Consider the following 17991-nt stretch of genomic DNA (forward strand, 5'->3'; position numbering starts at 1 on the left):
TTTTTTTGAATTTATAAGGACATTTTTGTCTTATAAAAAAAATTGTAGGATTATTTTTGTCTTTTTTATGGTCTTAAGGAGGACATTAACATTTTTTTGATAGTTTGAGAGGAAACATTAATACAGTTGATAATTTTAGAGAACATTAACCATTGAGTAGTAGTTTTAGGAAATATGTACTTTTTTCTTTTGAGTATTATATAGACCGTCACATATAATCAATATTTTAGTGCTTGATGTGATAAGAGTTACGTATATTGCACGTCAGTTTACAAATATGATAATTGTCATATGAACTGAACTGTCATACGGCAACCCACATTTTAATACATATAGCAAGTATTATTTGAGCTGTCATGTTAGTTTATAAGTGACTTAAGAACATTATGAAGTTATTTAAAAAATGTTAATGCTATTAAAAAAAAAAAAAAAACAGGAGATAATGTGTGATTTGTCCATATTTCAAATAAAGTTTCCATTGTTCTCTTATTTGATGGAAACGGTGACTTACTATTAGAGACTTGATGACTCAGGATTTGTTGTATTTTCCACACTCAAAAACTTATTTATTTAATTTTTTTTTTTTTTTTTTATATAGATAAAAATACTTATTTATTTTGGGTTTGACAAGATTCTGTTTTTCATCCTACCACTACCAAAGTTCAATATTCTCTCACCGAAAAATATTTATTTTTATTATTATTTTTTGTTTTGAAGGACGGAACCTATTTTATACATAGAAAACTATATAGATCGAGGCCCTCCATTACAGACTCCTAACCCTATTAGAATTACAAGCATACAGTTGTTATCGCACACAATAATAATGAATAATATAAAATTAAAAATAAAGAATAAGAAAAAAAAAATAGATTTACATGATTCAGTAATATATTTATGTCTATAAGAGTGAGGTTATATTCAATAATACATTAGAAAGACCAATTTATCTTATTGTTTTTTAGTTTATTTTTTGTTTTGTATTGCTAAATGACTAGCAATATATAAGTTTGGCGGTGTGTTATACGTCGAATGTTGTATATTTTTGTGATGTCCCGAATATTATTTGTCATTTTTAGAATAAATTTAATGAGATAAATGATTAAAATTAATTTAATGACTGAAAAATACAATAGGACGCGTAAATAATATTTTATGGTCCAGAGAAATAAAATAAAGATTTAAAGAAAAAAAATCAAAAGAAAAAAAATGGAAAATAAATTAAAAAAGAAAAAGAAAAATAAAATAAGAAAATTAATAAAGTAATATATATATATATATATATATATATATATATGGCACATGGGGCGCAGGTCTGTCCAAAAAATCAAGTGAACAAATGGCCAGGTGGCCATTTTTGGTGTATGGCCGTGAGGCCTCTTCAGTAAAAAGGCAAAGCCTCTTCATTTATTTTTTTTTTATTTTTTTTTACAAAACGTAAAATGAGTCCTCGCAGTTGCACGACTACGTATCGCTCAGCCAACATAGGCACATGCCCCATAACATGCTTATGATATACAGAGTTACATCTACAGCGGAATAAATCATGATACTATCAAACATAGTGGAAAAGCGTAACTATAAATAAACCTGTTATCTATACAAAAGTGAGCCATAACACAAGTCTATCTGTTTAATGCTTAACTACATATAACAATTACAAAAGAATGGCTTATACAAAATAATAAGTGACATATACGTTACAAGCCATATACAAAAGCACTCAAAATAAGGACACCATAGTCCTATCCTACTACGACCGTCGTTACGAGCTTCAATCGTAGTAACCCAAATAGTATTCTACCGGATCATCATCCGTCTCAGGAGTACCTGCAACTACAGGAATATCATCTACACGGTTGTGGTGGTATCCACATATGCATAGGTGAAAAGAATGAATTCACCACCTTAATATAAAATATACTAAGACCTCAGTGATATTGACTAACTGAGTTTTCACAAAGAATCAACCTTTATTTTATTTTTAGTCTTGCGGGCACTATATCACCCACAATTTACCAATAGTTAATACAGTAAACACCGACTATTCAGAAAACATTAAAACATTACTATATAGCTGTAAAAATATATAGAAGTTCCAGTCTACCGCTTTGAGGATTCTACATATAGACCTCTCTATAATAATACTTTTCAACAGAGGCTCAGACATATGTGCACACGATCACTCCATCATAGATATCACGTCTATACATAAGTCTTAAGCAATAAAACATGGCATCTTACTCTTCCATACTAGGATAACATCCTTCAATAAAACATTCGCAACACCATCTCTAATCGTATTTCAACTTCGTGCCTTGAACATCAATAGATCATGAGAGCACTAGAGTTAAACTCAATTATGTTAACACGTCTTTCCTGAAGAACAATAATAGTCAACCTTCTTACTCATAGACATGCCATTGCTCGCACCTGAACAGTCATGTATCCATGTACTTTCAAGTTTAATGTATAACATCTTAACACATGCGACTATCCAATAGAAATATACATAAGCACTTTTCATTTAAGACACTTATGCATACCAACACGTCTATTAAAAGCTACTCATAATATAAAAACATCACTCATAAAACAATGTTATACATGATACGCATGAAACTGGGTCTACTGGGACTTGGGTTCCTCACAATGTTGATAACTGTTGTTTAATTATGTATACTGCTGCTTTACTGCTGTACTACTCTTGATGTATGCTCTATACTATATGCTCTATGCTTTGTGTTTGACCAGTATATATTTAACTACTGTATCATGCTATAAAATCATGCAGTTGCTAAATCATGTTCTCTTAAACTAAATAAATCCAACATTTTATCAAACACTTTGAAATCATTCAAAACATAGTTTATTTATAAAACTTAAACAGTTTCAAGATAAAACCTAAACAGTTTCAACATAACATGTTATCAAACAATTTTGCATAATTTAAATCTCAACCGCAGAACATACTTAAACACTTTAAATCAATTCAATACTCGTCACTCATGCATCAATTCTTAAACATTATTGATATAGTTTAAACATAATCGAAACTAATCAAATTATCTCAAAGCATATATTTCATCATATGGTCGGTTTAGATTCATAAAACAATATACATTTTACAAATCTATACTACATAAAAATATAATTTCTCAGTGATTAGAAGGATCGTTTGTACTCTCAATATCCAAACGACTCTAAGCTCAACCATATAGTGCCGTTAAAAATACAATACATTGCGTTAATTAGCATTCTAACTAATAATCACACTAGGTGGTATTTTGAATCGCTAAAAAAGCCACGTTGCTAATTTACACATAAAACTCTAAAATTCCTAAACATTTATCTAAAATTTCTATTCACTTTATTAAACCCAATATTGCTAACCCATAAACATTACTTAGGGTTAATCACAATAAAATAGCATTTTAACAAAATACCCAAAAAACTAAGGTCCATGAAAAACTTACCAAAAATTCACCACGCCAAGACCCAATGCTCGGGAAGCTCCTAGTAACTCTAAATCACACAAAATCTAGAGAAAATGCTAAGTTAAACTCATTTTTACAAGATTTACAAAAGTCTCAAAAAATGCGAGTTTAGCGATTTACCTCAAAACGTTCGGTCAAAATGTAGATCGGGCTTCAAGGATTACGTTACCAAAGTCGGATATAAGATTGAACTGTTAGATCTTCGTAGATTGTAATCTTTCTATGAAAATCCAAAAGAGAAAAAATGATGAGGAGCCTCTCTGCTCTTAAAAAAATAATAATAATAAAAAAAAAAAATGAAGAGGCAAAGCAACAGAAGGGCTCGAGCACCCCATCACCTAGGCTCGAGCGCACATACACTCTAGCACACATCCCTTGGGCTCGAGCGCACCCGGGCATACAGTACACGACAACAATCCCTTTCCCTAACTCCATTCCGCTTTGCCAACTGACTACTTTATTGGTACTCTCATATTACTCTTTAAGTCCAAGAAAATATGAGCCGTTTGTTCAAACACGTACATACTCTCAACCGGATCCAGTAGAAATTCAATTCCTACACTGCTAAGGTGTATAAAACCCAATATCGATCTCAGATAACTCAACAACATTTAGGCCTATCATTTTAGGCCATGTCCAACCCGTTTTAGCAAACCAAAAGTCACAATTAATGAAAGCTCAATTAAGAAGATATCTACTATAGCAGCAACTGATCTCACATACATATGGGTGATGGAAACAGTGACCTACAAAGATCATACATGGGTCATCATCACAATTTTAATCTTCTCACGTACAAAAAAAAAGAAAAAAAGAAAAAGAAAAAGAAAAAAGTATACTCAATTGAAGGACTCAATGCCTTTCCAAAATCTAACATCATTCTTGCAGTCTGAATAAATAAAAAAGAATTTGTTGGAAGCCAAAACATAGATATCTTCAGCACCGGCCAATATAATAATTAATCGTATTTTACACTGAAGAAGTGCTTCCACACCGGGATATCGCCTTATTATGCCTTGAAGTTGAACCCCATTCCATGGCTTCTGCCACAGCTCGTTGTCGTTCCCTTATGCTTTCGTCATCAAGAACAATCCCATTTGCCCTGATCATGTTACGATCACACGGTGGAGAAGGATGATGATCAAATGATGTGGTTACTGCATCTCGACAGGCGGTTCCAAGAACACCCAGAGCACTGACAACATCAGTGATCAAGGGACGAACTGACGGTTCCTCTTGGAGACACATGGCGGCTACTGCTACTGCTTGGTGTAGTGCTCTCACTGGAAACTCTCCCTTAAGCCGTGGATCGGCTAGTTCCGGGAACCTTTGAGGATCCTTAAATATTGGTTCTGCCTGGTTTCAGAACAAAAACCAGGTTTGTTGGAACTGCAGCTAGAATATTATGGGATAAAAATATGATATATAACATTACTATTTAATTATTAATTACGATTTGATAATTGGGTTTAATATATGGAATGATAATGTGGCAGTCCAAATCAACCATTCTTAGAAAAAAGAAAAAAATCTAAAGATTAGTTGGAATTACCATGTCATTGTTATGGAATAATAAAAATGTGGTATATATAATATTACTCATATGAAATATTCAATTGAAATTAAAGGTGAAAAGCATGCATAGTTGAAAAATATTAAGAGTTTTAAGAAAATTGGGGTATTATGTTTGTTAACGTATTTTGAGTAATATATATATATATATATATATATATATATATATATATATATATATATATATATATATATATATATATATATATATATGTTTGTTTTTTATATTGAAAAAGTGTTCTGACGTGATATAAAGGTGAAAACTATTTTTGTGTTATTAAGTTATTTTCATTCTAGACCTTTAGCTGTTGAAGAAGCTGAGCAGCTTTTATAGCCTTTGACATCAACAACTGCCACATTGTGGAACATTGGATAATAATTTAAAAAAGTGTTTTGACGTGACATAAAAATGAAACCTATTTTTGTGTTTTGAGAGGTCAAGATCCCTTGTTAGTAGGCTATCTGAGTCTCTATGTTACTCTGGTAGCCTAATAACGGGTGATCTCAGTCCGTTTTAAGGAATATTATTTTATGTTTTGAGTTGTTTGTAAATGTGTTTTTTCATTTTTAGAACAGAAAACAAAATATAGGAGACTTGCGTACCCAAGTGACTAGATTTTGCTCCTCAGTACACCTTGTGGTGTCAATGGCTTCTCTTCCGGTGATCAACTCTAACAAAACGACTCCAAAACTGTAGACATCTGACTTTACAGTGAGTTGACCTGTTCTTTGATACTCAGGGGCACAATACCCATATGTTCCCATTACCCTTGAAGATCTGTCCCCAACAGGTCCAAGCTTGGCCAGTCCGAAATCTGAAAGCTTGGCATTGAAATCCTTGTCCAGCAAGATGTTTGAGGACTTCAAATCACGATATATTACAGGGGGATTGGCCTTGTCATGTAAATATTCTAGACCTTTGGCTGCTTCTAAAGCTATTTTCATTCTTGTGAACCAATCTAATGCCTTTTGCCCTGGTCGTAGATCTGAAAAATCAATATATTTAATTCATCATAATGGTGAGCAGGAAAATAAAATGAAGATGAATTTACTCTTTTTCTTACTTCTTTTTTTATTTTTTATTTTTTTTTGGGGGGGGGGGGGGGGGGGGGGTTTAAAAGAATTCAGAATTTCATAGTGGTTTGGAGGAACAAGAATGAATTGTTTAGGCTCACGAAAAGAGTAGGCTTTCTCTCTCTTTAGGGTTTTCAAGATTTCTCTCTCTCTCTCTCTCTCTCTCTCCTCAAAAAATTGTGTAGACATGTCGTATTTATAGGTAGGGCAACAATTGGGTTTAAACAAGGAATCGAGTTAAAATTATCATAAACTCGCTCGAGCAAAGTTTTTGTTTGAGCTCGCTTAAAAGTCAAGCGACACAAAAATGAACAACAACAACAACAACAAAAAAGAAAAAAAAGATTGAGGGCAACTTAAAATGTGTAAACTAAAATGCTATCTGAACCATGCACTATGGATTGATCTGATTATCATATTTAATCTTCCAGACAATAAATTTATTGACCTTCTTTTTAATGTTTTTGCCGCATGCTTACTGGATGTCTTTAACATGTTCTTGGCTAAATAAACGATATCATTATCGAAAAATAAGGCCAAAAAAAAAAAAAAATACCAAGTAGGTGATCCTCCAGAGATCCTAATTGCATGTACTCGTACACCAAAAGTCTCTGCTCTCCATCAGCACAGTATCCGATCAGATTTACAAGGTTTCCATGGTGTAAGAGGCTCAACATCAACACCTCAACCAGAAACTCTCTGTTTCCCTGCATTCCATTCCTGTCAAGTTGCTTGACAGCCACAACCTGAATCAATCAAAATCTTTTAGAACTTTGATCTCAACGATATATGGAAGATATCAAGGCTTAGCTTGTTAAACCACCATTTATTGATTGATCAAATTATTTATCATATCCTATCAGATTAAGTTAACATGGTATCTAAGCAGATGTCGTGTATGAGTTCGAACTTTAACTCTATAGTTTCTTTCATTTTAGTTAAATATTTCACGTTTTGAACTTCGCTTGTTCGGAGAGAGTTTGAACCCACACGTGAGCCTATCGGCTTAAGTTTTTGGGACTAACTATGGTTTAACAAGTCTAGATTAGACATCAAACAAGCTAGGCTTGGTTTTACCTGGCCAGTCTTCTCGAGTCTCCCCTTGTAAACTCTTCCAAATCCACCCTCACCAACTAGACATTCTTGTCGGAAATTCTTTGTTGCCGTGGCCAATTCTCGGAAAGTGAAAGTTTGTGCAGCCATGTTGTTGTTGCCATTTTCTTTATTGGCCTCCTTATTGTATGTAGTTTCAACGGGTGCACCCTTTGTCTTTGGATTTTCTGTACAACATATAAAATCAGCATATCATTCTTTTAGTATTAATATGGCAAGGCAAAACTTTGATTAGATCTTTCTTCTTGGAAATTTTTTGAGAAAATATTTGGTACTATATATATATATATGTCTCTTGTATTAGATTATATAGGTCACACATTGTATTGTTGTATGTACGGCTAGGTTAGCTGGCCTCTATGAATAATGTTAAACGTCACTCTTATGTCTTTCTAAAATTGATGTGACTTTCAAAATTATCATTGGATCAAAATTCAATAATGATTTATCACAAATCCAATAATTTTCCTTAGCATTCACATTAATGGCTTATACATTTTGGATTTCTATGTAAAATAATTAATCAAACCTGTAAAAAAAACATATCCATTCGGTTCTCTAAATCAAATGCATGTTGCATTTCTTCTACATACATTTGAGTAAGCAATGTCTCTCATTTTCTCCCTCTCACCCTATTATTAAAATGAATAGAAAATTATTGAATACAAATTATTTTAATAGAATAAAGAAAGAATTTAGATAAGCAGAAGCATGGTGTTTTTGAGAAGTGACTAGTTAAAAATAAAAAATAAATATAAAGTCTTTTTTTTTTTTTTTTTTAATCAGGATATCCCAGTTCACTTATAATTAGACAGTACCTCGAGCTAACCCACACACAATGGTAGCATTACCGAGCGTAGAGGCCTAACCAGAAACCCTAGACTAATCTTCGGCCCCATACCCAATTCCACTTCAGGGATAGAGCTTTAAATCGTGGGCTATACCCGGGTGGCTGGCCCAAAGAGAGAGGTAGCACCCAGTTGAATTTCAAACTTGAAACCTCAATGGATAATATCCCTAGAAGCTGCAAGCCTCAACCACTAGGCCACCCCTCGGGAAAATAAAGCTTTTAGCTAGCATTAATTTAAGATATTATATAACATTACTTTAGATAAGCCATAATTAATTGAGACCCAAAGATGAAAGCTAGTAAACTAATTACCAGGCCGTGGCTTTGGTGCTACGGCTACTTCTCTTCGATGGGGAGCGGCTGGCGGCAACTCTCCTCTCCTTCGGCCGTTTGTCTTGTCATGAGATGCTTTCTTCCCATGGGATGGGAAACACATGAAGCAATTCATTTCTTGTCCAAATTAATTAAATCCAGAAAATTCTGAAACTTCTAGCAATTTGTCTCTCTGATGAGCCCTTTAATCCTTGCCAGATTCCCACTTTAGCTTCTATGATTCCCGGAAAAGTCATATGAAAGATAAATCATTAATAAAAAAATTAACAAAACAGACTTTCAAATGGTTAAATTACAGTTATGAAATAAATGCTATATATATATCTTAAAAAAAGAAGAAAAAAAGGTGATGTGGGTTGGGTTCCAAGTAACCCTGAAAGAACAAAACTCCATGAACAACAACGTTAATTATTACCAGATCGAAAGTGCAAGCCCAAATAAGGAAACCGTAATGCCAAAACCGCCATGAAAGTCTTTTGACTCAACAACTTCACGTACCGAACCCGGCAAAGGAAATCGTGGAGGGAGAGAGGTGAGCAGGTCAGCAAAGCAACAAAAATGGGTTGATTTTCTTTGGTGTTCCCGCAAAAGATGGAGATCTCTAGGAAGAAACAAGGCAGGTTTACAAGTACTTTTTATAATTAAAGAGATTAAAATGTGCGATCCAGATTATCTTAAAAACTTTTGTTTCGGCCGCATATAGTGTCGTTGAATATGATATATAAGCCGTACGTTGGATATATATATCATACATTCAAATGGTAGATCCTCTTCATTTTACCCACTTTACGTACGGGTTAGATTATATTTTGTTGTATTTAATGGTGTATATGGTATCACGTGATACCATTAAACATGTTAAATTTAGTGTAAACTATAAAATGGTTCTTCGATCTCCGAGGATCCGATTTTCACATAAACTGGTTAATTACTTACTTTTCATAACATTGATAATGTCGTGTCGAGTTTTAACTTAAGTGAGACAATTACTTATAAGATAGAGAGAATCATAAGAGGGAGTACATGGGTCGTTGAGCGTATTCCCTCACTCAATACGTACCGGCCGTGATCAAAACATTTTAAAAATATCTTTTTTAAATCTAATCTTTCTATTTTCTCAAAAATTATACAATCTTTAAGACAGATCCTTTAAAATTCATTTTCTCCATTAAAATCCTTTTCTATGAAATTCCTTTTCCTTTAAAATTCCTTTTTATGAAATTCTTTTTTCTTTAAACAATGTAAAACTGAGTATAACAATCGGCGTAGATATAAACATACTTTAAATCATAGGGCTCATAGTCAATAAATATGCATAACATATCAGGACATGTAAAAACATTTTAGTTTTATTTTTCTTGTGGGTTTTATTCCTGTCGTAAGAATTGCGTGACACATGGAACTTGACACAATTATGTCCTGACACATGGCAGTTGACGTGGCATCATGCTCAATTTGATGCTGGCGTGGTATCTGGCATGATACGTGGCACCAAATGCGGTTTTTGGCCGGCATGGCAACCTTGTTTGAACGAATTGTTTATTTCATTCGAACTGACGACTGCACCTTGTTCGGACGAGATCGATCGATCTTCCTTGTCCAAATTAACGAGATGGTTAATTAAGTTTTATTTTTCTTGCATTTTATCTCTTATTTCCTTAATCTTTTAATGATTCAGGGCATTACACAGAATTTGCCTACACAGTCAAATGCATATCCACAGAACTAGTACTTGTCCTCAAATAACATGGCATCAAACTCCTGATCCAACAAGCATCTCATCCATTTCACTGATCATAAGAATATTTAACATCCTTTATTCAAGAAATATATAGTTTGAACATAAACCCTAGATTTTTAATTTTAGTGAGCATAAACTGCTATCTGCATTCCCTCCTCACAATGGCCAGGGAAGCTACAGATGAAGTAGTTCCGTCCCTTTGATAATTTAATTCGATCTTTTCCACTATCGTAAATCTTAGCTGTTGAAGAAGCTGAGCAACTTTTATAGCCTTTGAGATCAACAACTGCCACATTGTGGAACGTTGGATAATAGTTGAAAGCTGCATAAAAAAAACACAAACACAAACATCATAAGAAACAAGAAGTGGAAATAATGAATGAAAATGCCTGAAAAAAAAAAAAACGATGGGTTTTCTGAAGTTACTCAGTATGTCTCCGGCCTTGAACTTCTTCCCTTTGGTCCAATCTTCGATGGTGAAAGTCCAGCCAGAATCATCGCCGACAGTGTATATAGCAGCTCGAGCAGAAACAGAGGCAAGTGGGTGAAGACAGAGGAGGAGAATGGTGGAAAGTATTGCAGCACTGCATCTTCCCTGGTGAGCCATTTTGGGAGAAGGATGAGGATCAGAAAAGAGATGAGAACATTGAAGAAAGGAGATGTCTTTTATTGCCAGGGAATCTTGATTTGAATGCAATTTGAATGCTGTTCCTACTAGGCAGTTGAAAATTCTTCATGCCCTTTTTCCTCTCCTTTGATCATTTCTTTTTCTTTTAAGTCTTTTTAAGGGGAGTTACTTCACAACATGTGAACTCTAATATTTACTCTTCTTTTAAGAGGAGAAAATGAGAAATAAAGATAAGGGAAAATCACCGGTGACAATAAGAGTAATTTTAGAAGTCTCTCGGGTGTTATTCTTGTGTCTTTAAAAAAATGAGGTAACTTTTAAAATCATCATTGTGTTTATGATTGAAAAAACGTGGCTTTTAAAATCACAATTTGATCAAAATTCAATAGTGATCAATCACGAGTTCAATAGTGATTTTAAAAGTTAGCTCATTTTAGGAGAGACACAAGAGCGATACAAGAGGGACTTCTAGTATTACTCGACAAATAAATCAAATAATTTGACCAATAATACTCCCCCTAATCAATATTTTAAAGGGGAGAAAGTTTTCCTCCAAGTTTATTAAACTGGCATTTGTCGTTAGAATATGTGATTCTTACATACAATTTTAACAGAGCATGTGAAAATCACGTACTCTAAAGACATATGTTAATTTAATAGATTGGATTGAATAAAATTTACAAATTTAATTTGGAGGAAAACTTCGTCATTTTAAAGGTATAAATGACAATTTAATTAAATATATTTTTTGAGTAAGGATTTTAATTAAAGTACGCATCTTATTTTCTTTTCTCTCATGTCACTTCTTTGCCTACCAAAACGAAAGAAACAAATTACTACCCTTCCTAGGAAACACCAAGGATGAAGAAGCAAATATTTTCTTTTATCATCTCATTTTTAATCTCTTTTTTCTTTTTCTACCCTTCCTAGGAAACACCAAGGAAGAAGAACCAAATATTTTTTTTATCATCTTATTTTCAATCTCTTTTTTTTTTTTTTTTTGCCTCTGCATCGTAAACCTAAAATTAAAGAAAACGGCTCATTTTACCACATCGTGAGCTTAAAAATTAGCAATTCTATAAACTTTTTTTGCCTTCCCAGATGATGGGGCAGGAATGAAAAGATATCTAAAATTATCGGGACAATCTTTCAATCCATTCGTGAGATCCGAATTAAAGAGAGAGAGAAGCACAACCAAAATTTAATTAGCCAAATGGCAGTTCTCAAAACCTTCTAACATCTTGTAGAGTTAATATTTCGATGTAAATGTTGCTCAAAGGGCTATGGTGACGTAAAAAATTATTACCATACAAAAACTAGACTAGTCTACAGTGGGGAATCAAGGCCACGGATGAAAAAAACATTCATGCAATCCATGCATGCATGCCATTTTCTAGTGGTGATGCCATCACTCATCATCGAGCTCAATACCAGACATAGGTACCTCACCAATTATTTGATTACCACCATCATCCTTGCTCCCATCATCAACATCCATGGAAGATCCCTTTTTGGCATAGTCCACTTTGAAGTCATAGTCATCATCCATTGCATCTTCTGAGTTTAATTTGTCAGCTTTTTTTCTTTTTTTCTTCTCAGCTCTCTTCAACTTTGTATTAAGCATACCTTCAACTGCATATAGCTTTTCATTTTGCTTGCTAGTAGCAGTTTTTACCTTCTTCTCTGCTCCATCTTCTTCAGATGCCATGGTCACATCGGCACCGCCATCAGCTATGCCTTTGGCGTCTTCATCACCTTGGGTTGATGGTCTTGGTTCATCATCATTCTAATGCATAAATAAAAATGCAAAAAAGAAAGGAATTAGTTGCCTGTAAATTAATTTTCTTGTTCATACTTTTTTCAAAATATCTGCGGATGTAAAGAATGTGGAGGTGTTTTCCTTTCGGAGAGGGGGGATCTGGAGCACCTAAGGTCACTTGACTTACCAACACCGTAAAAATCTCATCGAAATTGAGAGGGCGACTCGGAGGAACTTCAACAGGATTGAGATCATCAATGGACTTCAGGCTTCCGATAAATGAAGATTCATTGTTATAAACCTCATCAATGTTAAACTCTTTCCCAAGCTCAGAAACAATCTTGGCCTCCGAAGGTTCTCCCTGATTCCTAGTTGGGGGCATAGTATAAAACGGAATTTTACCTGCAACAAATCAAACAATTAGCATTCTTTGCATCTTTAAATATAATTATTTGCTTTCTTCTGTTCTATTTTTGTTTTCTTTGTGTATTTCAATGGCACATACTCTAAAATAAATAGCTAGAGACGCATACCCTCATTCCAGTCGTGCAGAATGATTCTTGCAGCAGCTTCAACATCCACAATTCCACCCTTTTTCAGCTTACCCCTAACAGTAGCCACTTTCTGCAGAAAGTCATCGACTGAGTCAAAGCTTGGGAGCTTGTACAGAGTTACCAACAGTGTGGCTGGGCAAAGCTTTAGAATTTCCTTCACTGCACAGATGGGGCAGGGTCAGTTAGTATGGATAATAAAATCTGCTGATAGAATTTAATATAATAAAGTAAGGAGGAAGCTTGAAACCCTGCCTATATAATATACTTCCTCTAAACTTAGGATTTCTCTTTTTTGAATAAAAACATTCATAAGGGGCAAAATGCCACATATTAGCCAATCCTTAATGGACCACCATTTGAACTCCACCAGATCCAAACCCCAGCTTGCCGAAGAAAAGAAAAAAAGAAACTAATAAGGGGCAAAATGCCACATATTAGCCAATCCTTAACCACATGAAAAGGCACTCAAGCAGAATAGCAGATAAAGCAGCCAAAAATGAAGGATGAGTTCAGTCACCTGGAGCAACTGGATCATCCAACTTCTCTATTCTTTTGCAATTTCGAAGAGCGATAGATGCATCATTTGCTCCAGAGCTAAGCATTACAACACCAGGGCAGTCCAACAATTTGACATCCTTGTCTAAATGAACTTCTTGCATCGACCTTGTTAACCCAGGAGTAGCACCAACGTTGACAACATGGCACCTCTTCAAGCTATTAATGAGACTACTCTTACCAACATTAGGCAGGCCAATAACACCCACCGTAATTGACCTCTTGATCTGCCAAAGATAACCATGCACAACAGATTAGTGAGGCTCGGATTTATCGGAACTATAAAACCCAAATTCAAAAATATGGCATAACAATTACCATTAAGAAACTTATAGGCATTAAAAAGAAAAGCTTCGTTGAGTACAACGGGAAAACCCTTAGCAAGCATGTTGTAGCCTAGACGGATTCCGTTCATACTATTTGAAAATGGTAGAATATAGAATACTGCAAAACATATATTTTTTTTTACAAGTAATTCAATTTTATAAGAAATTGCATTGGGTTATAACCCAAGTACACAGGGAGTATACAAGAGAAACACCCAATTCGGAAGAAGACCACAAATCCACAAAAAAAAATAAAAATAAAAAAATAAAAAAAAAATAGAGAAAATTAGAAAAGCGACAACTTTTGAAAGCAACCATCCATCCGTAGAGAGACAATACTGCAAAACATTAAACGCGATCATATGTCTCCAAACTACTCTAGATTCTAAATGGATTATCATCATTGTCACCAACATCATCATCAAAGTCATTACCATTACTTTCATCAAAATTAACATTATTGTTAATTTTAAACTTTAAAAAAAAATTAACATTATTATCACCAAGATACCATTATCATTAGCATTATTATCATCAACTATTTGCTTTTGTTGTTTTTGTTATTGTTCTTTTTTCCTGAGCTTTCCCTATTGTTAGTTATTACTATTTTGATAAGCCCAACAACAAATGACAAATTGTGGTACATATCCAATTAGCAAAACAAGACATAAGTTCTTTGTCCCATTTTTTTCCCCCAAAAGGAATCTGTGTTCAACATATAAAGCAGCACAAGTTGTACCACGTGCATAAATCACCAGGTCAGAAAGCCAAAGCAATTTTAGAGTTGAAAGTTCTCGGGGTCTATGAACTAATCTTGCAAAACATTTTTTAGCACAAGTATGCCAGATTGCATGAAGTACCATTTTTTGGTTTAAAATGACTTTTGAAGATGAAAGCTTCCCTTGATGTATAGAAAAGTTACTGTACAGAATCAGAGAAATGATGTTTGTACCCAACAATCCTATCGACATGCTATGGAACTCATTAACACTAATTTCTTAAATCAGTTTAAAAATGGCCACTGACCATTTAAAAGGAAACATGACACAAAACGGGTAATAGTTTCTCCCTACAAAAGATGAGTTTGGCACATATCATCCTAGGATCCTAAGCAGTCCTGATTTCTTATTTATGGCATGTCAACTCTCCTGGATGTAAAAATGCCACTTTGAAGGGACCAAAAGAATTTTGGCCACTAAAATAACCTGATCAAAAGAATTTAATAAACAAATATAATAGTATATCAACTATGGGAGGCACGTGTTTATATCCATTCATACAAAGTATGTAGTAAATTAGACTGGCAAGAAAAACACCAACCACAAACAGAACATTCTCATGGAAAATCTTCTGAAGCTTCAGAGAAGTTATTGTGCATGAAAGATATGTAGGCATACCTCATGGCTTCTTGAGTAATTCTTCAACAATTTAATAAGAGTTTCAGCTCCCAGACAATCACTTGTTTGCAGAAGATTGTTTGGTTTTGCTGCCTTTGAGGAAGACTTCCACCCTAAGTTTGATCTCTGCTGTTGTGTACTGCACTTAAATGCAACAGCTGGTAATTCTTCCCTAAGATACTTGAGCCACTTTTCAACAGCTTCCCGAGGGACAAGATCTGAGATACAAGTAACAATTATAAATTATACAAGATGAAACATTTCTGTGTCTTCTGAACATGATATACTCTATGAACTTAAAATGGCAGCCAAGATCTGTTCCATTGGATTTTGAGAGAGAGAGAGAGAGAGAGAGAGAGAGAGAGAGAGAGAGAGAGAGAGAGAGAGAATACCAATTTTATTCAGAAGCAGCACTAGATGCTTATTAGGACCTGATTTCATCACCAACCTCTCCATATCAACACAACGAGTACCTAGAGGATCACGAGCATCAAGAACTTCCAAAATAACATCTGATGCTTCAATGACTTTCACCAACTCCTTGTAAAAAGCCCTATCTGAGTTATCTGTATGAAAAATAAGATATATTAAAGAATTGACAAGATAATGTAGAGGTAAATTTACAGGAAAAAAAAAATCGTCCACCAAAAATACATCTTCAAAGAACATTTAGCATAAACATACCCCGGTTTTTTCCAGCTCCAGTGGAATTACCACTACCCTTTCCCTCTCCAAAACTTCGTTCTGCAGAAGTTGTTCCAGCCAACTTGGAGATATCATCATCCTCTAGTAAACCCAACTTCCTCCTTTGAGCCTGAAAAAGGAGAAAGGGTTCCATTATGAATAAAGGATTAAAAGTATGGAGCAAAAGCCATAACTTGTTTCATGAGCATAGCGGGAGCACACAGGTCCATAATTGATGAACCTAATGACCAGGATAGTGAACATTATTCTTTGTGAGGATGTTTTAATACGTAATATGAGGGGCTAAATAAATGATAGAAGCGTATAAAGGTATAGAATCCCTTCCTTTGTTTGGTTGCTGATCGGAAAGAAGAAGAAATGATAAAGTATTGCCTAAATTGACAAAAAGGGAGATAAGAGACGAGGGTTTATTTAAAAATTGGAGAAATTTTAATAATTGAAAAAATTAAGGGTAAAAATGGAAGCACACAAAATTCAATAAGACTTGGCATCCTCTCCCTTCCAATTCCCCCAATTAAATGGGCGTCAATGGAGTAGAGTACCTGTCCAAACAGGGGAAAGGGTAACTTCAACCCTTTCTCTCAGCTCCCTTCTACTCTGCTGTCCTTCCACTGAAATGTACCCTTAAGAGTTTAATTTGCAAAACCAAAACTTAATTCTTTATCCAAAAACTAAGCGGAAGGTTAACAAATCTTCCTAGCACAAAAATTCAAGATATTAAGCTCCTCAACTCCAGATATTAAGCTCCAAAACAACTCCTAGATCTGTTTATAACTATTAATGTAGAGGAGAAGCTCCAGAGGACGGTACACATTAACCTTAAGATACATATGCAGTTCAATAAAAAACCAGACTGATCTCCTTCTCATTCCTTTCTGTGCTTACCTTTTCAAAAACAATAAGATCCAGATGCAATTTGGGCACACAAATGAAAAGCAAGCACACAAAATCCATCGAAACAAACGCTCAAAATCACCATCATCTCTCATGGGTCGGTCTCAATTACTTGGAAAACGCCTAATCCACGCCTTAAAAAACTATATCAACTACACAACTTCACCGTTCTAACTTCTAACACAATACAAAATATTCAGATATGCATAAACACAATTATAATCATGACAAAAACAAACAAACCCAAATCCCACAACAAAGAAAACAACAAGCAATACGAAGGCAGGCAAGAGCGAATACCCTTTCTTTGCGGGCGGCTTTCTGTTGCTCCAACTCCTCGATAGCACGAGCACGGCGGACTTCGAGAGCCTTGAGCTCCTGTTCCTTGAAGGGCCAGTCGTTGGGGATACCAGGGTCCTTCTCGGTCTTCTTCTTATGATTGAGGCCGAGCTTCTTTGCCTCCTTGGCCTTCTTCTTGTGGTGCTGCTTCACCCTCTTTAAGATCTTGTACTTCTTCTTCAGAGGTACCCTGTTGCTCTTGCTTTCTGTCAAAACAAATTAAACAAAAAAAAAAAAAAAAAACCACATTAATCACGCAGAACCAGCAGCAGAAAAAGGAGGATTTTCGATATTATGATGGAATGAAAATTGGCTATCGCTTACTTTTGCTCCTCTTCACCATCTTTGGTTCTTGTGCGAGATTAGAATTGTTAGAGAAGGGGAGCGAGAGTGAAGGTTTAAGCAAAGTAAAAGGGGACGAAAATCTGATGGATTTTTTTTAGGGTTTTAGGGTTGAGAGTATAAGCGTGGGAAAGGTGGACACTGGACACTGCCTACGGTAAGATCGGGTTTATGAGAAAATGGGAGAAAACCGGTGGGCTTTATAATTCGGGTCGGACAAATACCATGGGTGAGCTTTTCAAATGTTGTCCTAAGCCTGACCCAACTCAAGATCGGGCCTGATTTGATATGTAATGTGGTCCAACCGTTGAG

The 17991-nt window shown here is 34.8% G+C and overlaps 3 protein-coding genes across 3 annotated transcripts; all 3 read right to left on the bottom strand.

Moving 5' to 3' along the window:
* Positions 1–4320: 4320 nt before the first annotated feature.
* On the bottom strand, positions 4321–8554 carry LOC133856819 (probable serine/threonine-protein kinase PBL26). The gene is made up of 5 exons (XM_062291860.1): positions 8419–8554; positions 7221–7423; positions 6700–6889; positions 5673–6055; positions 4321–4853 (listed from the first exon to the last, which is right to left on the bottom strand). Exons 1-5 carry the CDS (start codon positions 8552–8554, stop codon positions 4467–4469), a joined length of 1299 nt encoding a protein of 432 aa, XP_062147844.1. The 3' UTR covers positions 4321–4466.
* A 1590-nt stretch (positions 8555–10144) lies between these two features.
* On the bottom strand, positions 10145–10829 carry LOC133856577 (basic blue protein-like). Its single transcript, XM_062291636.1, has 2 exons — positions 10607–10829; positions 10145–10502 (listed from the first exon to the last, which is right to left on the bottom strand). The coding sequence occupies exons 1-2, from the start codon at positions 10785–10787 to the stop codon at positions 10303–10305; spliced, it is 381 nt and encodes a 126-aa protein (XP_062147620.1). The 5' UTR covers positions 10788–10829; the 3' UTR covers positions 10145–10302.
* Positions 10830–11980: 1151 nt separating this feature from the next.
* Positions 11981–17834, bottom strand: LOC133857658 (guanine nucleotide-binding protein-like NSN1). Its single transcript, XM_062292950.1, has 9 exons — positions 17662–17834; positions 17299–17543; positions 16084–16213; positions 15792–15965; positions 15400–15617; positions 13639–13903; positions 13101–13280; positions 12755–12969; positions 11981–12594 (listed from the first exon to the last, which is right to left on the bottom strand). The coding sequence occupies exons 1-9, from the start codon at positions 17678–17680 to the stop codon at positions 12217–12219; spliced, it is 1824 nt and encodes a 607-aa protein (XP_062148934.1). The 5' UTR covers positions 17681–17834; the 3' UTR covers positions 11981–12216.
* Between the last annotated feature and the right edge of the window lie 157 nt (positions 17835–17991).

Source organism: Alnus glutinosa, chromosome 14, assembly GCF_958979055.1.
Source record: "Alnus glutinosa chromosome 14, dhAlnGlut1.1, whole genome shotgun sequence".
Classification (NCBI taxonomy): Eukaryota; Viridiplantae; Streptophyta; class Magnoliopsida; order Fagales; family Betulaceae; genus Alnus; species Alnus glutinosa.